Raw genomic sequence first — 22074 nt, forward strand, 5'->3', positions numbered from 1 at the left:
GCTTTTTCACACAATGAAAGCCTATGAGCGCCGCAATGCGCCGGATCCGGTTTTTTGGTCTGAGCATGCTCAGTAGCTCTGACCACAGGAGATATATAAAAGCAAGACAATGGGACCCTCAGCCACACCCAACATGCCACCCAAGCCAAGAACCAGGAGCAGGAGAAGGCAGCAGACATCTGCAGCAGCAGCACCATCAGCACCACCCCAAATGGAGCAGCAAATGGAACATGCTGAGGAGGGGAGTCCAGCAGCAGATGAGAGACGGTAATTATCAAATCCCCCATTCCTCCAAACTAGGGCCATGGAATATCAAGATATTCATTGGCCCTTTGTTTCTCTTTATTCAACAGCCGCCAAAGAGATGCAGCAGCAGCAGCAGCAGAAATGGCATCACTGGCAGCAGCAACAGCAGCAGCAATACCCACAGCCATGGAGTCTGGCCATCAACAGGACAGCACATCTTCTTCTGGGAGCCCTCCCTCGCATCGTCAGCGTTTGACGGTAAGTTTTTATTTCCAAAATCCATCATCTCTGTAATATATGTCTATTCATTGACTTTTATTTCAAAACAGGAATCACAAGATGAAGAGGAGCTCCCAGAAGAAGAAGGAAGGGGTGGACAGACACCTGGAGTGGGCTCACAATTGGTAAGTTTTTTGCATCAAACGCAGAAACACAACATCACACTACACACAACACATAGAAAACAATGTTCTGCAGACCACACACAGCAAACAAATGCCTACATCCAAAGACATAACATTTTTTGTTTTCTTCTCTAGTCTTCCCAATCTGGTGCTCGGCCAAGAGGTCCTCGCAGTGCCTCCCAGGGTCGTCGGCGACAGCAACTCGGCGGTCACCAGCGTGTAAGTATAAATATTTTTGCTTTGTTTTTTTGCACTTTTTATTTCATTTCTTTTGTGGAGGCTAATTATGTTATTTTTGTCTTTTTCTTTAACAGCCTTCACAGCGTGCTCCCGACTCTGACGGTGAGGATGGAGGGATTGATGTGGACCGCCTCATCGATCTCGTCAGAGAAAGGGAGCCGCTCTGGAATATGGCTGACCGCCGCCATGCTGACCTGATCGTTACCCGACGACTCTGGGAGGAAATCTGTTCTCTCCTTGTGGGCCGCTGGGAGGACCTCGAAGCTCGGGCCCAGATTAAAGAGCGTAAGTATATACAGTACCGGTTGCTTGATGTAAACCAGTGTTTCCCGAACTCCAGTCCTCGTGGTCCCCACGGATCATGTGTTCAGGATTTCTATTTACTATGGAAATCCTGAAAACATGACCCCTGGGGACCATGAGGACTGGAGTTTGTGAAACACTGATGTTGTATACTAACCACTCCTTTCTCGTTTCAGGGAACAGAATTGTGAATCGGTGGCGGTCTGTGAGGGATCGTTTCAAGAAGGAGTTCAATAAAGAGATGCGGGCCCCGAGTGGATCTGGAGGACGCAGGAGCAAGTACAAGTACGCACAAGCCCTGTCGTTCCTCCGGGAAACAATGCTCACCAGAAGGTAAATATTACACACCACATGTGAAAAAAATGTTAGATGTAACTTTTTTTTTTCAGCCAGGGCCATACCATGTCAGTATTTTAATTGTTTTTTTTTCTCTTTATTACACAGCACGGTGAGCAGCAATCGGGAGCCTGCACGATTGGACCCTTCTGAGGCGATCCCTGAGGAGACCGGCACCGAGGGACACTTCGACCGCCCCGGTACATCTGCACCTTCCCAGCCTTCCCACACATTCGACCCATCTGTCCCATCCACCAGCACAGGAGCATCGTGGCCGCCTACATTACATGAAGCTGCTGGTGAGGAGATCGCTTTCCCTTTACCCCACCCTTCTGCCCCTGTACACCTGCGGGTACTGGGCGGCAGCGGCAGAGGGGTCAGGAAAAGAGTTATGCGCAAGAGTTCTTGCATCTGAATGCATCTTTCCAGAACTGTCTCAAAGTCTTGTCAGAGCAAATCTCCACAGGCTTTCAGCAGATCAACTCCAGCATTCTGGAGGTGAAGACACTTCTGCAAACCATGCATTCAGAAGCAAGATCTTCGCCAAACCACACCTTTTTCAGGTCTGTTGTGGAGCGCATGGCAACACTATCTCCTACCCAGCAGATGCATGTAATGCATTCGTGCCACGGTGCTCTACAGCAGGTTACCTCCCAACCTCCACCTCCCACCACTGTAGTTCCTCCACCTGCACCCCCTCCAGCCACTTTCCATCCTCCCCCTCCTATTACATCTGCACCCCCTCCAGCCACTTTCCATCCTCCCCCTCCTATTACATCTGCACCCCCTCCAGCCACTTTCCATCCTCCCCCTCCTATTACATACCAGCAACCTCACCAGTACCAGCAACCTCCCCAGTACCAGACATCTCCCCACTTCCAGCAACCTGCCCCGTACCAAACTCCTTCCCCGTACCAAACTCCTTCCCCGTACCAAACTCCTTCCCCATACAACTTTCCATCAACATCATCTGCTCCTACAGTCCCTGCCCAACCCTCCACTCCACCGCCCACCACCTCTTCTGCCTCCCACATGTCCACCCATTCTGTAGCTTTTTCCACACCTTCACCTCTAACTGTTCCTTCCCCACCACGATCCCAGTCCTCTCTCCACACACCCAGTGTCGAAGTGTCCCGCAGCCCCTCCAGCAGTATTTCCACCCCACAGTACACAGATTTGTAATGTGTGTTTTTTGTAATAAAAATGCCCATTGGGTTTAAAACCTTTATTAAAAAAGTTTTTTGCACTTTAAAAACATTTTACAAAAAAAAAAAAAAATTTAAATAAAAGTTAAATTATCGTTTCACAATGGTTGTCTGTCATTTCTTTCTGCGGCGAACTATGTTTTAAAAAAAGGTTAAATACAGGGTATTTCAAAGGAAAAAAGGTATTCAAAACCAGGTATATAACTGTGGGTAAATTTTAGCTTTTTGCCACAGTTGTGTTCCTGGTTGTGTTTGAAGCAAAGTATTTCACCTAAAAAGTTGTGTTTATTGTTGGTGATTTCCTACCAATGTACACAACTTTTGTTAAAAGGTGAAATACTTTTCATAAAACACAACCAGGTACACACCTGTGGCCTAAAGGTAAAAATAGTAAGACCATGACAAGATAGCCAACTTTGGTTGGCAAAGGTATATACTGTTGGTCCAGAAGGTACACAAGTTTAGGGCACAAATCTTTCACACTCTGTCATTCCAGTGTACTCTGCCTTGAGGTGACATAAAGTATAGTGGAAAATTGTCCCTGAAACCGTCACAGAACTTCTAGTGGTAATATTTCCAATGACAACATCCATCTTCGCCAGTAACTTGCTCTTCTCTCCAACCTGCACTTTCTTCTCTACAACCTGTCAAAGAAGGGCTGTAGGAACATGCTATATCTAGTTTTCCAGTAGCCAATCCCGTTCGGAAGGCCACAAGGGTCAATTTTAAAAACCGGATCCGGCGTAATCCGTCGAAAAACGGATAGAAAAACGGATAGAAAAACGGATAGAAAAACGGATGAACCGGATGAGACGGATCCGGTTTTGTCTGTCAAGAACAAGACGGATCCGGCAGAAAACCGGATCCGACACTTCAGGTTTTACAAAACATTTGCCGGATCCGGCATTCCGGCACGACGCCGGATCGCGCCTGACGCCGAAAACCTGATGTGTGAAAGTAGCCTAAGTCTCTCTCATGAAGATCACTGCATCATTCCACCATGCAAAAACCATTGCATGTATATTCTAATACATGGTTTCTAACAATGCAAAGCATGGTGTCCATTTTCATAGTTATTCCCCCTATACAAATCAAGTGTTTTTGCCAATTAAAGTTCTATTTATAAATCTATATATTTTTATTTATTGTTTTTGTATATTTTCCTGGAAAACCACTTTAAACTAAACAATTATTAAGCAATTGCTGTATTTAATTGTGATACACACACATTCCTGAAATTAATCCTATGATTAAATGAATCCTGTAATCAGTACCAAATATCATTCTTACCAGAGGTTTACTGCCGGAAAATTGTGGTACAGGACATTGTGCAGTTTTTCCCCACTCATAATAATGGTCTTTACAATATGAAAGATTATGTAGCAAAATACTTTGCGCTGTCTGGCCACGAACTATCTGTCTGGAGAAATAAAACAAATTATAAACTTTAGTTGTGAGAAAAGGCTGAATAGAAAGTTTACTCTATCAGATCTTGTAAAACGAGGTGGAGGTTGATTTATAATTTTGCCTTAATTTAGATATCTTGGGAGGATTCACTTGTGTCTACAAAATGTGTGTATGTTAAAGGCATTGGCCGCCTTTTAGGACAACTTTTTTTTGCTTAAATGCATGCATTTTGGGCTAAAAATTATTTTTGCAGACAGGTTTCATTACAAATTTTACATTTTGGCTATGATAGGTTTTATGTCTCCCTGAAGATTCAACCTTAATGTCACCTATGGTCATAAATCAGATGAGAGGAGCTCAGGAAAGCTTACAATTGTTTTTTATCTGCATTTTTCAGTTAGACTGTCAGCACCAGTGTGATGGCGTGCCAGGGCCGTAGTTGTGGCCTATAATATCTGCTCTTGCGTGCCCTGGTCTCCCGTAACATTCAAAGAATGTCCCATTGTCACTTGCCTTTTTAGTCTCCGCACCTTCAGGGCCTTCTCTATACTGCTTAAGACTCCCTCCAGTCGTTTGCACACAAACAGAGACACAGTCAACGTGCCACTTAAAATGTAGAACTTTACTTCTTTCTTTTCACAGCACATCCTTATTAGATACAACATTAGCATAGGATTCCATGCAGTCCATATTCTTCATTTTCCCTGTACTCTTTCCTGCATCCTTCAGTACGTGCCTGGTTCATACCGTCTCATCCAGTACCACAGCGTCCTCCCTGTTCAGTCTCACTATGCTCAGAAGTTTCCTCATCCATTTCTCCCCGGAGATGAGGCCATCTGCCCATGCAGTGAGCTGCCACATTTTCGCGCAACCTGCGTCCCTGTAGTGTTGTGACCTCTGCTGTAGCTTCTGGTTCACCAATGCTGTCACCACTGCTGCTATGGCTGCACTTCTGACCCACTGGGCCATGGATGGCTGTGTTTCTTGCTTTTAATGTTATGGAACTGTCTGTCCTATACGGGATTCAAGGCCCTACTGCCCTAAACAGGGAAAACCCTCTACCTTAACCACTATTGGCTCCTTCTAATTAACTATTCCTTACACTAGTTTCCTATTCCTACAATACTATGCACACTAATGTGGGGATCTAGCGTAATAACTGAGAGACTGCACTCTCCCTATTAATTATGTACAAATAGCTAGATACAGCAATACATATAATTATACATGCAAGGCAATATATGAAGAATGGGAGTGGACCATCACACGGTCAAGGTACACCCCTTACACCAGTTCACAGAAGGATTCTCAGGTTAAGAGGACAGGCACATTTTCTTGTTAGAGCAGCTTTCCTCACAATCTATCACTTTCATTCATACAATGGCTGCTAGTGGAGGGCCACATGGCCAGATCAATCCATCAATCTTCTCAATAGAAAAAGATCTGGTCACATGCTCTTCTATCAGCAGCTATTTTATGGACAGAAGTGAGGGCCAGATGTCTTAATTTAGAAGAGGAATCAAATACTTATGAACATAGGTTATCGTTGTCAACGAAGTTTTATACTGAAAGGAATCTACTGGGTCATGCTTCTGAGATATGTGTATAGCAGAATTGAAAGACATTGCTTGGCCCCCGCTGCCAAATAAAATTATTTATCTCCTCAATATCGAATTGTAAAGGGACTTATAGGCTGAATGAGAGAAGTCTAACCCCCTGTTAAACACTTTAGATTCCACTGTCACTTTTGACCACAGCATCTAAGAAGTTAAAAGATTGAGGACCAACTTCATTCATTTTTAAAGGGAACCTGTTACCAGAAAAATCTTTATTAACCTTCAGAATAACCCCATATCTGATAGGGAATTATTATGCAGGTTAATTGCATTATAATGCTGGCCGGTGCTTGCAGGTAGCCTAATACTGGGGGGAAAAATTAACTTTACTCTCCCTGGCAATGTTCCCATTTCAGTCAGGGGGCGGCCCAAGCGCTGGTTCAGTCACCACTCTCAGCTGCCAGTCAGTGCGTGGTTATAGCTGCTTCTTCGTATACTCAGAGAGGTAACTGGACCAGCACTGCTCCGTGACTGAAATGGGAATGCTGCTAAGGAGAATAAAGTTACTTTTCTCCCTGCAGCATTAGGCTACATGCAGGCATTGATCAGCATTATAAGGCTGAAGACACACTAGCAATTTAAAAATTGGTCTGATTTTGATGCAGGAGAGTCGGACGAGTGTAATGCAAGTGTCATGTGAGTGTCATGCATTTTTTATGCGAGTACAATCCGATTTTTCACACCTAGTATCCGATTTACATCAGAATACAGTGAGATTGCTATCTGATTGCAATGTGATTTTAACATGAGCTTTTACATACAGCAGTTCTCTGTCATTTAGACATAGTTGAAAATCAAAATATTCTTCAAAAACACACATATATACTAGATGGAGACCCGATGCTATCGCATTGGGAGGGCGGTAATGTCACAATGGCGGCAGGCTTTGCAGCATTGAGAATCTCCCCCCCCATTTGTGCTCACCCACCTATCCACTCTCTCTTTCTCCATGTGCTGACTTCTCCCGTCTGTGCTCTCTTCTTTGACCTGTCTACCCCATGTGTTATCCCCCTTGTCTGCTGTCTCTCTCCTTCCTGTTCTGTGTTCTTCCCTAATGTGCTGTCCCATTTGTTCTGTCTCCCCCCATGCTGTGTCTCTCTCACCCCTGTGTCTGACCATGTACAAAACATACCACAGCTCCTGAGCAGGGGAGGAAGCAAAAGACAATACTGACATTACAGCAGGACAGCAGGACAGCAGGAGATCGTAGAGGATACATTTTGTGAGGCAAAATATTGTTTAAAAACAGTCAGTGAAATATTTTACCTCACAAAATGAATCCTCTGTGTTCCCCTGTTGTAATGTCAGTATTGTCTTTTGCTTCCTCCCCTGCCCAGGAGATGTGGTATGCTCCGTACATGGTCAGACACAGACAATTTTTAAAATGGACTTTCGTTCATGTGAAATCCCCTTTAATGTGACCGGCTTCCTCTGCCTGTAGACACGTCGCACATCTGCTGCTGGGATCAGCCGAATGATTCACTGTGCCTGTGTGGAATTCATGCAAGCGCAGTGTGATGGTGTTCCGCTGGTGGTACCGCACAAGAGGCTGCGTGAGTGTATGAGTGTGAGGGAGTGTGAGTGTGTGAGTCTAAGTGTGTGAGTGTGAGTGTTTCTGTGAGTGTGTCTGTAAGTGTGAAAGTGAGTATGCGAGTGTGAATGTGAATGTGAGTGTGTGTGAGTGTGACTGTGAGAGTGTGAATGTGAGTGTGTGAGTCTGAGTGTGTGAATCTGAGTGCGTGAGTGTGAATGTGAGTGTGTGTGAGTGTGACTGTGAGAGTGTGAATGTGAGGGTGAGTGTGTGTGAGTGTGTGTGATTGTGAGTGAGTGTGTGTGAGGTGCATATGGCGTATAGAGTGTGTGTGCTGTTATGGTGTTCCGCTGGTGGTACCGCGCACTAGGTTGGTACCAGCAGCAGTTTCCATATTGAGACACCCATCACTTGGGTGCCCCAATATGGCGGTCAGTGAACTTTCTCCGCTTGGAATTCTGGGATACAGTGACATCTGGACAGAACCGGAAATGAAAACATTACAAGGCAATTATAATCAACCTCTGGAATATAATCAAGAGGATGATGGATAGTCACAAGCAATCAAACAAAGAACTGCTTAAATTTTTGCGCCAGAAGCATGGCAAGCATGCCAAGATGAATGAAAGTTGTGATTAACAATCATGGTTATTCCACAAAATATTGATTTCTGAACTCTTCCTGAGTTAAAACATTAGTATTGTTGTTTCTAAATGATTACGAACTTGTTTTCTTTGCATTGTTTGAGGTCTGAAAGCAATGTCTTTTTTTCAATTTTGACAATTTCTCCTTTTCAGAGAAAAAAATCCCAAATTTATTACTTGGAAATTTGGAGTCATGTTGTCAGAAATTTGTAGACTAAAAGAACAATTTGTGGATGTCAGGCACTCAGACCATCATCATGGAGTCGGTTTCTAACCATTTGTGCAGACACATGCACATTTCTGGCCTGCTGGAGGTCATTTTGCAGGGTTCTGGCAGTGCTCCTCCTGTTCCTCCTTGCACAAAAACAGAGGTAGCGGTCCTGCTGCTGGGTTGTTGCCCTCCTATGGCCCCCTCCACGTCTCCTGGTGTACTGGCCTGTCTCCTGGTAGTGCTTCCAGCCTTTGGACACTACGCTGACAGACACAGCAAACCTTCTTGCCACAGCTCGCATTGATGTGCCCTCCTGGATGAGCTGCACTACCTGAGCCACTTTTGTTGGTTGTAGAGTTCGTCTTATGTTACCATGAGTGTGAAAGCACAAACAACATTCAAAAGTGACCAAAACATCAGCCAGAAAGCAATGGTACTGAGATGTGGTCTGTGGTCCCCACCTGCAGAACCACTCCTTTATTGAGGGTGTCTTGATAATTGCCAATAATTTCCATTTGTTGTCTATTCCATTTGCACAAAAGCATGTGAAATTGATTGTCAATCAGTGTTGCTTCCTAAGTGGACAGTTTGATTTTACAGAAGTTTGATTTACGTGGAGTTGTATTCTGTTGTTTTAAGTGTTCCTTTTATTTTTTTGAGCAGTGTATATATAAATACATATACAGTGTGTCCATAAAGTCATGGTTCACTTTTGACCAGTCACTGGAAAGCAACAAAAAACATTAAAAAAGAATCTGCTCCAAATAAAAGAAAAACTCTCCCAGTTTCATACCTATTCAGTGCAGTTCGATATGGGCTCCATTTGTTGCCTTACACACATTCAAATGATAGTGAAGTTCTTGCCATACACGGGTAAGGACTAGAGTTGAGCGAAACGGGTCGAAAAAATTCAAAAGTCGCCGACTTTTGGCAAAGTCGGGTTTCATGAAACGAAACCCGACCCTAGGATGAGGTCGGCCACGAGGTCGGCGACTTACGCGCCAAAGTCGCGTTTCAAAAGTTTGTTTTGCGCTCTTTTTCAGCCAATCAGGATCCACGGACACTGTGGGCAACGTGATGACATAGGCACGGGTCACCACCATCTTTCAGAAGGGCATGCAAGTGATTGGCTTGCTTTGGTGGGCGTCACAGGGGGTATAAAAGGGCGTGCACGCCGACCGCCATCTTACTTCTGCCGATCTTAGTATAGGGAGAGGTTGCTGCTAATTCTGTAGGGAGAGCGTTAGGCAGGGAAGAAGACAAAAAAACTGCTTCTGCTGCTAGCGATTTGGCCTGCACAACACACCAGTCACTGTGTGTGCAGTGCAAGGGGAGGCTATATAGTGGTGTATCAGTGGTGTTGGTTGTTGGGCTGCCTTCTAAGGCTTCCTGACATTCCTGCATTGCTGTTTACCCACTGCTCCGCAAACTGCTTTTTTAAAAGCAATCCCAATTTTTTTTTTTTGTCCTGCTGAGAAGAAAAAAAAACTGCTTCTGCTGCTAGCAATTTGGCCTGCACAACACACCAGTCACTGTGTGTGCAGCGCAAGGGGAGGCTATATAGTGGTGTATCAGTGGTGTTGGTTGTTGGGCTGCCTTCTAAGGCTTCCTGACATTCCTGCATTGCTGTTTACCCACTGCTCCGCAAACTGCTTTTTTAAAAGCAATCCAATCTCCCTTATCCTCTAGTCACTTTTGCACACAGCTGTGCCATCGAGCCTGTCACATAGCGCTCAGATATCAGTGGGCCTCACACAATCCAAAAGTGTCCAGTGTCCAAAAGTGTGTGCAGAGATTCAAAATCTCCCTTATCCTCTAGTCACTTTTGTCACAGCTGTGCCATCGAGCCTGTCACATAGCGCTCAGATATTCATTGGGCCTCACACAATCCAAAAGTGTCCAGTGTCCAAAAGTGTGTGCAGAGATTCAAAATCTCCCTTATCCTCTAGTCACTTTTGTCACAGCTGTGCCATCGAGCCTGTCACATAGCGCTCAGATATCAGTGGGCCTCACACAATCCAAAAGTGTCCACTGTCCACAAGTGTGTGCAGAAATTCAAAATCTCCCTTATCCTCTAGTCACTTTTGTCACAGCTGTGCCATCGAGCCTGTCACATAGCGCTCAGATATCAGTGGGCCTCACACAATCCAAAAGTGTCCAGTGTCCAAAAGTGTGTGCAGAGATTCAAAATCTCCCTTATCCTCTAGTCACTTTTGTCACAGCTGTGCCATCGAGCCTGTCACATAGCGCTCAGATATCAGTGGGCCTCACACAATCCAAAAGTGTCCAGTGTCCAAAAGTGTGTGCAGAGATTCAAAATCTCCCTTATCCTCTAGTCACTTTTGTCACAGCTGTGCCATCGAGCCTGTCACATAGCGCTCAGATATCAGTGGGCCTCACACAATCCAAAAGTGTCCAGTGTCCACAAGTGTCTGCAGAAATTCAAAATCTCCCCCGTCCTATAGACACCTTGTACCTTGATTTACATTACTATATAGTTTGTTGGATTTTGTCTACATTTCTACCAAAAATGAGGAAGGCTGGTGGAAGAGGCCGTGGAATTGGGCGGGGGTTGGCAGCTGGTAATGATGGTGTTGGTGGTGGATCTGATGGTAGTGGCAAGAGCAAAATAGGACCGAATGCAGGAGGTGCTGACCCTGCGTCATCGTCTGGCTACATAAGGCCTCGAACGCTTAGTTTTCTAGGAGTTGGCAAACCGCTTTTAAAGCTAGAGCATCAGGAAAAAGTTTTGTCTTACATTGCTGACTCAGCCTCCAGCTCTATCGCCTCCTCTTCTTCAGTTGTAAAAAGTAAAAGCACTGAGTCGTCATTGGAGGCTCATGTTCATGAACCACACCATTCCTTGTGTCCTTCACCACAACCAAGATTGAAGGATGACGCAGGCCATACTACTGATTACTCCATGGAGCTGTTTTCACATACCATGCCTGGATTATCAAGTGAAATGGTGAATTACCCAGGCCAAGATGAATCTGACATGGAGTGCACTGATGCACAGCCGCTGATGGATGATTCTGCTGGTACATTCACTCAGAGCACTACATTGTCCTCGCAGTGTACAGAGCCAGATTCTGACCCTGATGAGACTCAGGTGCCCCTTGCCGCACACTATACCACCATACATGGTGACACAGAGGAAGGTGCACATGACATAGAAGAGGAGGTGATGGATGACCCAGTTGTTGACCCAGATTGGCATCCATTGGGGGAAGAGGGTGCTGCTTCCAATAGCTCAGATGAGGAGCATCCACAGCAGACATCGACATCGCAACAGCTGTTATCTGGCAGGCCCGGAGCACTCCAAAGACAGGTTCCAAACATCAAAAGAGTTGCTGGACAGCTTGTCCAGAGGGTCAAAAGATCACAGCGTGCTAGGCCGCAAAATGTCTGCCAAAGTAGGAAGAGTGCAGTGTGGCACTTTTTTGACCAAAATCCTCATGATCAGGCCAAGGTTATCTGTAAGAAGTGCGCAAAGACCTTTAGCCGAGGGAAAAATCTGAAAAATTTGAATACCAGTTGCATGCTTAGACATTTAACCAGCATGCACTTGCAAGCGTGGACACAACACCAAACCTCAAGTGCCACATGTGCAACTGATCACAACGAAGGTAGTCAGCAACGATACATTGTTTCCCCCACTGTAAGCCCACCGGTTAGCACAGCAGCAAATGTTGAGGTGTCGTTGCAAGACCACAGCAGTCAGGGAATCCCACTGTTATATCAACGAAAGACTGATTCTAGGCCATCAGAAAGAACACCAACTCCATCACCATCATCAACCCTCTCTCAGTCCGCCCTGTCCACCGCTACTTCCACAATATGCAGTTCTCAAGTCCAGCTCACCCTCCCAGACACTATGAGTAGGTCAAGAAAGTACTCAGTCTCTCATCCGCGTACACTGGGTTTGAACGCCCACATTGCCAAACTAATCTCGTTTGAGATGATGCCCTTTCGGTTGGTGGAAAGCACAGCTTTCCGCGAACTCATGGCCTATGCAGTACCACGCTATGACCTACCCAGTCGCCACTTCTTCTCTCGCAAAGCCATCCCAGCCCTCCACCATCATGTGAAAGACCGCATTGTCCATGCACTCAAGCAGTCAGTAAGCGGAAAGGTGCACCTCACAACTGATGCATGGTCCAGTCGGCATGGCCAGGGCCGTTACGTGTCCATCACTGCGCACTGGGTTAATGTGGTGGATGCAGGGTCCACAGGGGACAGCGGTGGTGGGACAGTGCTGCCTAGCCCACGGTATAGGAAACAGTTGGCTGTAGGCGTTCGACCCTCCTCCTCCTCCAGAAGCGAAAGCTCGTCCACAGAGCGCAGTCGTACGAGCACTCCATCTGCAGCTGCCACTGTTGCACACGATGTGTCCCCCTATCGAGCAGCTAGTGGAAAGCGTCAGCAGGCTGTGTTGCAGATGATGTGTTTGGGCGACAGACACACCGCCGAGGTGCTGGCCGAGTACTTGAAGCGACAAACTGAGTCATGGCTGGGCAGTGTACATCTTGAGGCAGGCAAGGTAGTTAGTGATAACGGCCGTAATTTTGTGGCAGCCATAGCCCTTTCAAAACTCAGCCACATATCTTGCTTGGCTCACACCTTGAACCTGGTGGTGCAGTGCTTCCTAAAAAATTATCCGGAGTTAACAGCCCTGCTCCAGAAGGTGCGAAGACTGTGCGCGCACATCCGCCGGTCGCCTGTACACTCCGTTCGTATGCAGAAGCTGCAGCGATTGCTCCACCTTCCCAACCACCGCCTCATTATCGACATTGCAACAAGGTGGAACTCCACCCTGCACATGGTGGAGCGGCTGTGCGAGCAGAGGCAGGCCATAATGCATTTGTGGGAGGATACACGGCCAGGCACTTTGAGAGCAGACATGGAGTTGACAGGTGTGCAGTGGTCGAAGCTGAAAGACCTTTGTAAAGTCCTTCAGTGTTTTGAGGAATGCACACGGCTGGAAAGCGCAGACGACGCCATCCTAAGCATGAGCATCCCACTTATGCGTCTGCTCATGCAAACTTTGACGCACCTTAAGGAGCAGGCGTCTGCAGCCAATGTTGATGAGGAAGAGGAGGAGGGAATCCTTGATGACATTCAGCCATTGTCTGCTCAGGGACCTCTCCTGGATGAGGTGGAGGAAGAAGAGGAGGAGGAGGATGATGATGGGGATGATTACTTAGGGGAGGAGGATGCATCTCATGGGGCAAGTGGAAATGTTGGCGTGGCAAGGTCTGGTACAGGGTTTGTGCGTGACTGGAGGGATGTGGATTTGCCAGAAAGTGCTCCTCCACCCAGCACTCGCAGTGCATCATTGACACCGGGAACATTGGCCCACATGTCAGATTATGCCTTGCGGATCCTAAAAAGGGACCCCCGCATTGCCAAAATGATGAACGATGACGACTACTGGTTGGCCAGCATCCTGGATCCACGCTATAAAGGCAAATTACAAAACATCATGCCACAGGAGAACCTTGACCTAATATTGGCTAATAAACAAGCAACTCTGGTAAATCGGTTGCTTGAGGCATTCCCAGCACACAGCAGCGGTGATGGTTCTCACACGAGCCGTACGGGCCAGGGGCAGCTTGGCAGAGGTGTTCGTGGTGCACACAGCAGAAGTGGCGTTGGAGACAGGGGTTTCATGACAATGTTGTGGACTGATTTTTCAAATACCGCTCACACAACTGGTAATACTGCATCGATGGAAAGTGACAGGAGACAGCAGTTGTCAACTATGGTTACAAACTACTTTTCCTCCCATATCGATGTTCTCCCACACAGGTCATTCCCCTTTGACTATTGGGCCGCTAAACTGGACACCTGGCCTGAATTGGCCCAATATGCCTTACAGGAGCTCGCTTGCCCAGCTGCAAGTGTGCTATCGGAAAGAGTCTTCAGTGTAGCTGGATCAATCCTGACAGAAAAAAGGACCCGTCTGTCAACCCAAAATGTGGATGATCTAACCTTCATTAAAATGAACCACGCATGGGTTTCCAAGGATTTTGTCCCACCTTCCCCTGATGACACATAGGGTGACAGAAAAATGGCTTGCTTTGGTCCACCTCTTCCTGGTACTTCACCTATTTCGCCTTTTGCATCAGCTGAATGTCCAACATCAACATATGCCACTTTCTAAAACTCCCTAACTGTGCTGCCTCCCCCCCATGGCCGGGGTCACCACCTACCGCACGACACCGTGCGAGTGCCGTTGCCCTGGACAGGTGGGTAGGCCGACTCTTGGGCGCGGGCACTGGCACAGGGTCCCTCATAGTGCAATCAAGTGTCTCTGACGGTGGTGGTGCACACCCGCCGTCAGACACACCGCTGTACTATGAGGGGCCCAGTGCCAGTACCGACGCCCACGAGTGGGCCCCCCTTGCTTGGGCAGGGCCCCAGCATTTGCAATCTTTACCTCTCCCTGCTCCTCCGCTGTGTAATCTGGGCCGTCAAATCCATACTGTGCCTGACACCGTCTGAGCCTGCCTCCTGCTGTATAGACATATATTTTGAATGTGTACGCTATCCATACATGTTATCCAGGGATACGGTACCCTTTCTAACCTTTGTGCAATCACGTGCAATCCATACTGGGCCTAACACCGTCTGAGCCTGCCTCATGCTGTATAGACATATATTTTGAATGTGTACGCTATCCATACATGTTATCCAGGGATACGGTATCCTTTCTAACCTTTGTGCAATCACGTGCAATCCATACTGGGCCTAACACCGTCTGAGCCTGCCTCCTGAGACATATATTTTGAATGTGTACGCTATCCATACATGTTATCCAGGGATACGGTACCCTTTCTAACCTTTGTGCAATCACGTGCAATCCATACTGGGCCTAACACCGTCTGAGCCTGCCTCATGCTGTATAGACATATATTTTGAATGTGTACGCTATCCATACATGTTATCCAGGGATACGGTACCCTTTCTAACCTTTGTGCAATCACGTGCAATCCATACTGGGCCTAACACCATCTGAGCCTGCCTCCTGAGACATATATTTTGAATGTGTACGCTATCCATACATGTTATCCGGGGATATGGTACCCTTTCTAACCTTTGTGCAATCACGTGCAATCCATACTGGGCCTAACACCGTCTGAGCCTGCCTCATGCTGTATAGACATATATTTTGAATGTGTACGCTATCCATACATGTTATCCAGGGATACGGTACCCTTTCTAACCTTTGTGCAATCACGTGAAATCCATACTGGGCCTAACACCGTCTGAGCCTGCCTCCTGAGACATATATTTTGAATGTGTACGCTATCCATACATGTTATCCAGGGATACGGTACCCTTTCTAACCTTTGTGCAATCACATGCAATCCATACTGGGCCTAACACCGTCTGAGCCTGCCTCCTGAGACATATATTTTGAATGTGTACGCTATCCATACATGTTATCCGGGGATACGGTACCCTTTCTAACCTTTGTGCAATCACGTGCAATCCATACTGGGCCTAACACCGTCTGAGCCTGCCTCATGCTGTATAGACATATATTTTGAATGTGTACGCTATCCATACATGTTATCCAGGGATACGGTACCCTTTCTAACCTTTGTGCAATCACGTGCAATCCATACTGGGCCTAACACCGTCTGAGCCTGCCTCATGCTGTATAGACATATATTTTGAATGTGTACGCTATCCATACATGTTATCCAGGGATACGGTACCCTTTCTAACCTTTGTGCAATCACGTGCAATCCATACTGGGCCTAACACTGTCTGAGCCTGTCTCATGCTGTATAGACATATATTTTGAATGTGTACGCTATCCATACATGTTATCCAGGGATACGGTACCCTTTCTAACCTTTGTGCAATCACGTGTAATCCATACTGGGCGTGAGAACGGCTGGCGAGCTGTTAAGCAAGCTACAGCACCTGTCCAGACAAGTACAGGGATTCCCTAGCGAGGAGACTTATTTGATTGTTTTCAATGTTGGGACAGCAATTTTTGGGGAGCACTATACTCTGGAGAATGATAGATGGGGCCCACCATACACTGGAACATTCCAAAGGTGGACATCAGACACTGGAGCAGCATTTACAGGGCCCATTATACACTAGAGCATTAGAAATGGGGCCCATTATGTTTGGAGCATTATTTGGGCCCATAAGACAGTGGAGCTACATCCATGGGGACCAACAGATACTGTAGCATTATGTGGAGCTCATCATTTACTGTTTCAAACATTATATGGGACCAATAATTCTGTATGGAGAAATAGATGGGCCTCGTCATGAGATGTAAAAAGTGAGGTATTTTTCATTGTACTATACCGCTATTTCTCTGCCGTATCGGAGCATGATGAGTTGTGGTATGTGTTAAAGGGGCGCTCTTTCGCCCAGGGCACATGAAAACCTGCAGCCAGCCCTCCCCCCCCACAACTTTAGCCAAATAACCCCCATTTTTCAGTGCGTAACTTGTATTATGAAGTTAATTAAGGTTGACAAGCTTAAGAAAGAAGAATTGATGCTTTTGGCATTCAAATGGGCACTGTAGGTGTGTTTCCTGTCCTCCTCTCACTGCCGACTTTTATTCCCCATTGACTTACATTGGGTTTCGTGTTTCGGGACGACCCCGACTTTTCCCTATAATCGGACGATCTTGCTCGACCCGACTTTTGGAAAAGTCGGGTTTCACGAAACGAAACGCGACCCTAAAAAACCAAAAGTCGCTCAACTCTAGTAAGGACGTCTGGTGTAACAGAGTGAATAACGTCTGTAATTCTCTGTTTTAAGTGATTAATGTCATTGATACGTTCAGTGTAGACATGTTGCTTCACATAACCCCAAAAGTAAGTCTAAAAGGGCGTCGGATCCGGGGATCGTGGTATACTTGTATACTTTCCTGTGACTGGTCAAAAGGGCACCATGACTTTACGGACACACTGTCCGTAAACTAGGTCATGGAATGCTTTCCACCAGTCTTTCACACTGCTTCTGGCGCAAACATTTTAGCAGTTCTTCTTTGTTTGATGGCTTGTGACTATCCAGCATCCTCTTGATTACATTCCAGAGGTTTTCAATGGGGCTCAGGTCTGGAGAATGGGCTGCCCATGACAGGGTTTTGATGGTCTCTTAATTTTTTCCAGAGCTATGCGATTTTTTTCTCGCACCCATTGACTTCTATTGCGGGATGCGATCAGATTTCTGATTGCAGTCGCAGCATGCTGTGATTTTTTTCCAGCCCGATTGTGATCCAATCCGGGCTGGAAAAAACAACGCAGATAAACACAAAATAATAGATTAACATTGGTCCGAATTCAATCTGATTTTTTATCGGATTGAATTCGTCCAATTTCATCGCAAGTGGGCATGAGCCCTTACGCTATTAATCTGCAGATTAACCTCACATCTGCAAGTTAATAGCATTTTTTCTGGTGACATATTGCCTTAACAAATGGCTGACACACTTGGCTATTAGCAACAGCCTGGATATTGGACCTGGGTGCATAGTATAGTAATTTTTATCATAAGGGTTGACTTAAAAGCTACCCTAGAAACATGATATGGAAATCCCTCAAAAATATTTTTTGGCATAGTAGCACATAGTTACAAAGTTGCTGAATTTGATTTTCAAAGGGTTTCTAAAATGTAGAATGAGATAGGTTCCTTTGGGAACTGGTCCATTGTTTTCCAGAACTAGTTTTGAAAAAACTCTGCCAGCATATCTTCATAATGTATAATTAAGACTATTACATTTACATAGCAATTTAAGATTATAATTTTGTAAAATATCAGAATAGCAATTATAGGCTTACCCTGCACCATGTATAACAAGTCCAAAGAAGATAAGTACAAATAGGTTATGGGTATAAAGGAAGACTTCATAGAATGACCTTCTCATGAGTTCTGTAGATGATGTTACAATTAACACAAGAGCCAATGTGATGACAAAGCCAGTGATGCCGGCTACAGAGACAAACACTTCCTTTATAATATTCTAGAAAAAAAACATTTAACATGAAAAAAGTCCATTATATAGGTTGATCTCCATAATTGCCTTATGTGAAAAATGAATACATTTTACAGTATTAAGCCATGCTATTCTACCAAACATGCAAATGCAAAAAAACTAACATTTGTAATGATATAAGTAAGAACTTCTCATAAACCAAAGTATCATAAAAAATTGAAAAAAACTAAATGATTGACATCTACATCCATAAATGTATAGGAAGATTGAAGTGCACATGAGGCTACAGTGCTGGCTGACTAGGGTAACCCATGAACATGAGGATGGGTATGGTACTTTTTTGTAAGAAATCAGTCATGCTAATCCCCAGTAACCCCTTTAGTAATATGTGTGGGCTCACACAAGTTGGCAAAGCTAATATTTATGTCAGCTGCTGCAGAAACCCATAAAAAATATATCAGCTGCTGCATACCCTTACAATACACCCCATGGGCTGCAGAACCTCATAATGCAAACTTCAGCTTCTGCTGAAACTCTTAGTAATATATGTGAGCTGCTGCAGAACCTCATAATACATACCCCAGCTGCTGAAAATCCTCATAATAAACACCTCAGCTGCTGCAGAACCTCATAATACACAATTTAGTTGCTGCAGAACCCCATAATACAAACCTCAGTTCCTGCAGAACATCATAAATATATTGTAACCTACTGAAGAAGAGTTGTTAAAGCCAGGTATGGTGACAAATTCACGTCTAAAAAGCTTGGACTTCCACAATCCACAGTCAGATAGATTGTGCTTAAATAGAGGAAATGCAATACCATTATTGCCCTTCCCTTTAGTGGGTAACCCACAAAGATTACTCCAAGCACCAGCTATTTATTAGTCTGCAACATCGCAGAGGAAGGTCGGGGTCAAACTTGCGAGTGCAATCAGAGAAACTTGCACGAGTCTCTCTCTTCAATACCCGACACTGCCACCGCCACTTAGGACCGGAGCGTTCAGCTGTATAGAAATACATGCATCCACACACTCCAGTCCCGAGTGCTAGCAGCAGTGCTGGGTATTGAAACGAGAGACTTGTGCGAGTTTCTCGCATTGCACTCGCAAGTGTGACGCCGGCCAAAGGTAATAACCGTTAAGCAATTAAAAACCCTCTTTAAAATGAACTAATGTTAATATTCATTAATCCACCGTCAGGAGGTCAGTGAACAACAATGGTGTGTATGGCAAGGCGAAATCACTGCTCCTCAAGTAGAACATAGCTGCCCATCTGCAGTTTGCAATAGATCACCTGGACAAGTTAGAAGGCCATTGGAGAAGTGTTTTGTGGATGAATGAGAACAAAATAGAGCTTTTTGGTTTAACTGAGAAGTATTGATGAGCAAACCCGTGGAAGTTCAGGTTCGATAGGTTAGGCCAAACTTGAGTTAAAAGTTTGGCTTGGGTTCAGACATGAGTTCAATCCCAAGCCCAATAGAAGTCAATGGGGACCCAAACTTTGGTGCTTTAAAATGGTCTTAGTAAGGGCTAGGGGGCTGCAAAAGGAAGCAAAATGGGGGTAAGAGCAGGGCAATAGCCCTGCAAACAAATGTGCATAGAAAAATCACTTAAACCCCTTAATTTAATTAGTAAACATTGAGTTAATTAGTTTACGCAGCAGGCTGGATAGAATCAATGGAACGGTGTGAGTCTAGAAAACACGCAGTCTAAAGTCATTGTAAGTCAGCAAAGACTATTCCTATCAATATCACATGTAAATATCCATCTTTTTATTGAAACCCACTGTGTGTATTTTTTTAACTTACTGGGTTAGTAATGAGGGTGTCTGATAGACGCCTCTCCATTACTAACCTATGTGCTTGATGTAAGCTGACATTACAAAGCTGACATCAACCCCAAAAACTATTACTCCACTTGTCAATGCACCAAGTAAAGCAGGAAGAGCAATTGCTAAGAACCAGAATTGATGCTTCTAAAGCCATTTCTGAGGTGGCTGAGGGCTGAGAGGGGGCCAATATCCATGGCCCCTTCCCAGCCAATTAAGATCATCCCACAGCTGTCTATTTAGCCATTGCTAGTTATTAAAAAGAAAGGGAGCCCACTTCATTTTTTGGGTCCCCTGTTTTTAATAACCTGTAAAGACTAAACAGACAACTGTTAGATGATATTAATAGGCTGGATATTGACCCCTTACCAGAATAATAACAACAGACCCCAGTTGTCTGCTTTCCCTCAGCTGGTTATTAAAAATGTGGGGACCCCACATCGTATTTTTCATTTACGGTACTTATTTATTAACAAGTACAGTAAAATACACATACAAGGTACAGCCAACGAGTCTCACAATAGCTCGAATGCCGGACTGTTAAATGCTGGATTGCCGAGTGCTGGACTTGTCATTAATCTGGCCAGTATTGGCACTGCACGGTGTGAGAACTAGAGATGAGTTAGGAAGACATTGGCCATTCTCAAATTCGGCACGAGTGTAATACATTCGGATTCGGTTTCACAAGCAGTCTTACTCATAGTTTGTATAATTTGGTCACAGATCGGTAAATCATTGTATTTAGGATAGTGATGATGTATGATGAGCGAGGTGGAAGGGGGATGCGTTTGATGAGGTTAGGGAGTGTGGGAGGTTAGAGGACTGGCGCGCTCTTTTTTTTCCTTAACTTTTTGTGTGTTGAGTCCAACAGCCAATTATGGCACATAAACAATCCACAATGTCATGATACAAGGTTTTGCTGGCTCTCTTAGTGTCACAGTGCAGAGAAGCTGCTCCTAATAGTGCTGCAAGTGAACTTCTCAGTTAGCTAGATCCTGTCCTGTGTGAAATCGATCTCGGAGCATCTAACTAGATTGTGCAAAAAATTGCTAATCCAAATCATTTGTGATAAAACTGTTTCAGAGATAAATCAGAAGGTCAGATTTCCACTTAAAAATTGGCAGGGCTAATATTAGGGTGCAGCCAGGAGGCCCAATTAGCTAATCAAAATTGTTTTTGATAAAACGTGTTTCAGTGACAAATCAGAAGGCCAGATTTCCTCTTAAAAATCATTTGGCCTAATATTGGCGTGCAGCAAGGAGGCCCAGTTAGCTAATCTAAAACTTTTATGATAAACATGCCTTAGTGGGGGAATCTCACTCACTAGTGGGCCTTGCCAACCACTGGCAGTGCCATCAACCACATCTGCTGCTTCTTCCTCCTCTGTCACCGTACCAAGTCATCTAACACAGGTCTCCATCCATAGTAACTTCACTTGTTTACCAAGTACCGTCGGGGTGAGTGAGAGCCCGACGACTATTACGGAAGTGGATACGACTGCTTTTTTGTGGCACAACACATCTTTCTCAATCTACCATAACATCTCCACCTGCACCTCACTCACAGTCCAGTTTGTCTTGTCTTCATACCCCACCCTTTCTCAGCACAGCAGCCAGCCCCTCAGGCCTGCAGTTCTGATGACGTAAAAGAATGTTTCCTCTCACACATAGCAAAGCTAAGAGCATGAACTCCACTATCTCAATTCTGTTGGTCATGGAAATGCTGCCTTTCCACCTCATGGATACAGACGATTTAAGAAAGTTGAAGGCCGTCGCAGTCCCCCAGTAACAGTTGCCCAGTCACCATTACTTCTCTAAGAAAGCTGTGCCTGTGCTACACCGGGATGTTGCATACATCATCTATTCCCTGAAAAAAAATCTGTGTGCCAGGGTACATTTCACCAATGACACCTGGATGAGCAAACATGGGCAGGGGCATTATATCTTGCTGACTGGTAACTAGGAGACTCCAGTTGCAGTGGGGACAGGTGGTCAAGGGGCTGCTCCACAAGTCTTTGAATCCCCAAACCTTGCAGGACAAGCCTCTGTATCTAACACTTCCTCTACAGCTTTTGGCTCCTCCACCTCCTCTAGGGCCTACACCTGTGCCTTCAACCTCTACCTTAA

The 22074-nt window shown here is 45.3% G+C and overlaps 1 protein-coding gene across 1 annotated transcript in view; it reads right to left on the reverse strand.

Moving 5' to 3' along the window:
* The window catches only part of NOX3 (NADPH oxidase 3), a 635497-nt gene that overhangs the window by 267413 nt on the left and 346010 nt on the right, over positions 1-22074 (reverse strand). The window contains exons 6-7 of the mRNA XM_073585751.1: positions 17965-18146; positions 4025-4154 (exon numbers count right to left, since the gene is read on the reverse strand). Coding sequence (XP_073441852.1) covers positions 4025-4154; positions 17965-18146 — 312 coding nt within the window. The remainder of the gene's footprint in view (positions 1-4024; positions 4155-17964; positions 18147-22074) is intronic.

The sequence above is a fragment of the Dendrobates tinctorius genome, unplaced genomic scaffold (genome assembly GCF_039654945.1).
Source record: "Dendrobates tinctorius isolate UK_male_01 unplaced genomic scaffold, ASM3965494v1 ptg000087l, whole genome shotgun sequence".
In the NCBI taxonomy this organism is placed as follows: domain Eukaryota; kingdom Metazoa; phylum Chordata; class Amphibia; order Anura; family Dendrobatidae; genus Dendrobates; species Dendrobates tinctorius.